The sequence below is a fragment of the Alligator sinensis genome, unplaced genomic scaffold, assembly GCF_000455745.1.
Source record: "Alligator sinensis unplaced genomic scaffold, ASM45574v1 scaffold24_1, whole genome shotgun sequence".
Lineage (NCBI taxonomy): Eukaryota > Metazoa > Chordata > Crocodylia > Alligatoridae > Alligator > Alligator sinensis.
In genome coordinates, this window is record NW_005842609.1 from 979243 (window position 1) to 983106 (window position 3864).

The following is a 3864-nucleotide window of genomic DNA, read 5'->3' on the forward strand; positions in this document are numbered from 1 at the left end:
GCTAGCTAATTTTGCTTGTGGCAAGGGCAAGTACAGTCATGTTGAAAAGAGTACTGGCTAATCGTAGTTAACACCCAGGGATTTGAAAGATTTTTCTACAGCAGACTTCTGTCCCTCCCCACATCCTTAAAGGTTTTCAGTGGGATCAAAGCTCAAATGAGACGACATTTTTAAAAACCATTCCTGTCATACAAAGTACAAGATTGTTTACCAATTCATTTTAACATGAGATCTTCCTAGCGTAGATACAGCTCTAATGGCAGCCAGCATTTTAGCCACCATGTCATCTAACCCTTCTTAAGAGAAAGTCTGGAAGAGAACAATATTTTAGGAGGCACAAACAGTCTACTGGAGACAAGTCTTCCTTCTGTTTTATATAATTCTGAGTAGAAACCTCCTTCTAGCTCAGCACCTCATTTTAGTCCTAGGTATCCTAGGCCAGTTAATAAAAACAAAAAACAAAACAAAAAAAAACCCACAAAAAAACACCCAGCACAAAATTCCCCACTGCTGTTAGCAATGCTCAGCCCTCTAGTGAAGATGGTCTGCAAGGCCTGACAGTTTTCATGGCTATAGCTCAACTAATTATGAGATCTTGGACCAGTTACTTTTGTCAAGCCAGCCAGCAAGTCAGTAACTAAGACTGATCATCCCTGCTGCCAGTGATCAAAAGGCCTCTGCAGGGAAATGCAAAGTGTGCTCAGATAGACAGGGCCCTTTGGGCTCTCTGTACAGTGTCATAAACAGAATCCCATCCTCTGGACTCCTATTCACATGCCTGACCACTCCTTCCTGTGCTGTTTACCTTTGAGACTTTTCAAATATGACAAAGAATAAAATTTGTGCTATTTTACAAAGAACACTGCTTCCATCCTGATTTCTGAAAGGCAAGACAGGACAGAGAATATTTGAGATCTAGTATCAACAAGAGTTTTCACTTCAGAGAAGCCATTCACACACACAGACACACAATTTTTAAAAAAGAAAAAGTAGGCTTATTTAAACAGATGGCTCATCCTGCTATAAGCACTGTAATGTGATGTGAATGTTCCCAGCAGGGAGAGATTAGATCTGAGAAGTAAAGTGTTATATCGCCGAAGCAGCAATCAGCAATGGAGCCTTATCTACACAAGACAACAGCACAGTAGCAACTTCCAAGCAGCACATCCAGGTAAGCATAAACCCACTGAATACATGCATGCACACCCCTCAAAAAAATATCACTATCAAAAATTCTTGCATAGAAGTCATTTTTTAAGGTTAAAGATGACCTAGGTTTGGGAAGTTAGTGTGTTCTTTTTTTGTGCTGCCTTGCACAAATCAGTGATGCCTGGAAGTTTCCCCCGGCATTAAAAACTGATCCTGGATAAACAGCATCTTTGCTAAATTCCAGTCACCTTTACTCCTGCAGTTAAGGGCTCAGCCTCACAATACACAAGCTCTTTAGACAACAATTCTTCAGAAACTAAACAGATCAGACTTGATGCTTGTGATACTTCAGAGGTAACGCACAATCAGAAGCAGTGTTTGGAAAATGCATTTTGGGTCCTTTTTTGTATGTCATAAGACAAATGTGAGTATGGGAATCAAAATAGTTCTTATATTAAGAAAGAAGAGTGCTTCACAGAACAGGGAAGCGATATACAAAACTGCATTCGTTCAAAACAAAAAAAGCAACCAGATGTTGAGGATGCAACAGTGCAGTTGCAACACCCTCACTTTTCTGCTTACAACAATGCTGGAGTGGCCAGTGCCAAATGCAACCGTGGTGATTCTTGCTCTGGACACATGCAGTTGCACTATTGCTGACATCATGTTTACACCTTTGAAGTGTTTATGTGGAAGGCGAGGCAGGCAGGCATTACAATATCCAGATTCTCCAGTGTAACACGTGGTGGAGAGCACTCAGTGACAGCCCCAGTGAGTGTACAGAGATCCTAGGACAGTAATAGGTATTTCTAAGATGTCCTTAAGATTTTTTGTAACTATACACTTTTATAAAAACATTTTTTAGCTCTCTAAATACACTCTTCCTTTAAAGGCGATTTGCAGAGCCTCCTTAAAAGAAGCAAAGCAACTGCAAGTAACAGAACACAGGATTTTTATTACCGAGTTTTCTCTGCTCCTGCTTATTCCTCTTCTGAGGCCATAATTCTCTTTCTGACATGAGCTGCTCCACAGCAACTAAATAGTTTATCACAAACTAAACAGTATGACATCAGACAAGGAATAAAAGCAGAAGGAACAGATGAGCTCTTCAGGAACAATGAATCTACTTTCGTGCAAACTCCATTGTCTCATTTTTAAATGACTCAAAAGTACTGAAGAATAATATGCTACAGGAACAACTCTTAACTGGTGAAAAAATCGACTACATAGTCTACTGTGTCTTCAACATCTAATTTCTACGTATTTTTAAACAAAGAATACAACTATACTTTGCAATTAAGTTGTTCCATGACACAGGAACAAGCCTTTAGTCACTCGAAGCTAATTCTTGGAAAAGAATTTCCTCTTTTAAACATAAGTGATTTACTGTTCTCAAGGACACCATTTGCAGAAGGGGGTTTAGTTCCCAAGTAAACAGCTCCCTATTGCAAATGGGAATCAAGGGGTACGCTGCCAGGCAGTCTGTAAACAGCTTAGAACTTCATCTGGGTGAATGGTCACTTCAGTCATTTATCCTTGTCCCCAACAGTTTATAGTCTAAATAAAGAAAAGATGGAGAAAAAATAAGCCACACAAAGGAAGTGCATGCAGCATGTACCTTGTTAGCTCCCTGCTGGTTTAAAAAAAAAAAAAAAATAAAATTAACATTGTTCTGTTTTGAAGAAACACTATATTGTCTATGGTTCTAACTCACCATCTGCCCTGACCCTACACCCTTGCATTAACTCCTGCAAAAGCAAGTTAACATAAGGAGTTGAGAGACTAACACAAGGGATTGAGAGTGATGAGCACTTCAGGTCACTTACTGTAACTTGTAATGACGAGTGCCGGTTTTGACCATAACATCCTAAACACTCAAGAGATTTTAAATTGAAGCAACCCTTTCCACTTAGCAGAAACATCTGTCTATGAAAGCATGTTATCAGTGACTGATCTTTTTCTTCCATCATAGCACCACAAGAAAGTGCCAATAATTAATTCATGATGTCACAGGCATGGCTTTACTGTGAAAGCATGATTTTTTTTTTTTTTTTTTTTTAAAAACACACAAAACCCCAGACAGGAGGGGAGACAAGACAGCCTTCCATCTTCAGCTCCCTCTTTGCAAAAACGAAGTTTATTTCCTACCTCTAGGGACTTTTGACCATCTACACTTCCCCCAGAGCCCGATGAAGGGACTTGGATCCCAAAAAGCTTGCAGAAAAGGACATTTTTCTTGCCGTTTCCCCGCTGGTCTAATAAAAAGGTATCAACTTGGAACCAAGAGCTCTAGTTTTTTGGGACGTCTTCTAAAAACCCGAACAAAAAGAAAACAAAACTCGACAGGAAGCAACACCTCGGGTGGGAGAGCAACGAACCCTTACGTCGAACCAGCCCACGAGCAAGGGATGTAAATCCTCCCTTCCTCGGTGGGCTCGTTGCCCCTCGCCCGCCCTAACACGAAGACGCTGACCAGACAAAACACGCCCGCGACGCGGGGGACGAAGCCCACCGCCGCCGAACCGTTCAGTCCCACTAAGACGGCGGGAAAAGGCCGGCCGGCGTTTCCTTTCCCCCACGGAGGCCGGGTCACGAGTGGTCTCGAGCCATCCCCGTCCCACCCCCCGCCCCGCAGGGTCTCCGCAGACAGGAGGGAGAGGAGCTGGAGTTTACCCCGCTGGCTGGAAGGGAAGAGGGAGGAAGGAGGCTCCCCTT

The 3864-nt window shown here is 42.2% G+C and overlaps 1 protein-coding gene across 1 annotated transcript in view; it reads right to left on the reverse strand.

Moving 5' to 3' along the window:
- Window positions 1–3864, reverse strand: part of MEX3C (mex-3 RNA binding family member C) — a 28947-nt gene that overhangs the window by 22962 nt on the left and 2121 nt on the right. Inside the window, exon 2 of the mRNA XM_014524429.2 lies at window positions 2110–2184. Coding sequence (XP_014379915.2) covers window positions 2110–2184 — 75 coding nt within the window. The remainder of the gene's footprint in view (window positions 1–2109; window positions 2185–3864) is intronic.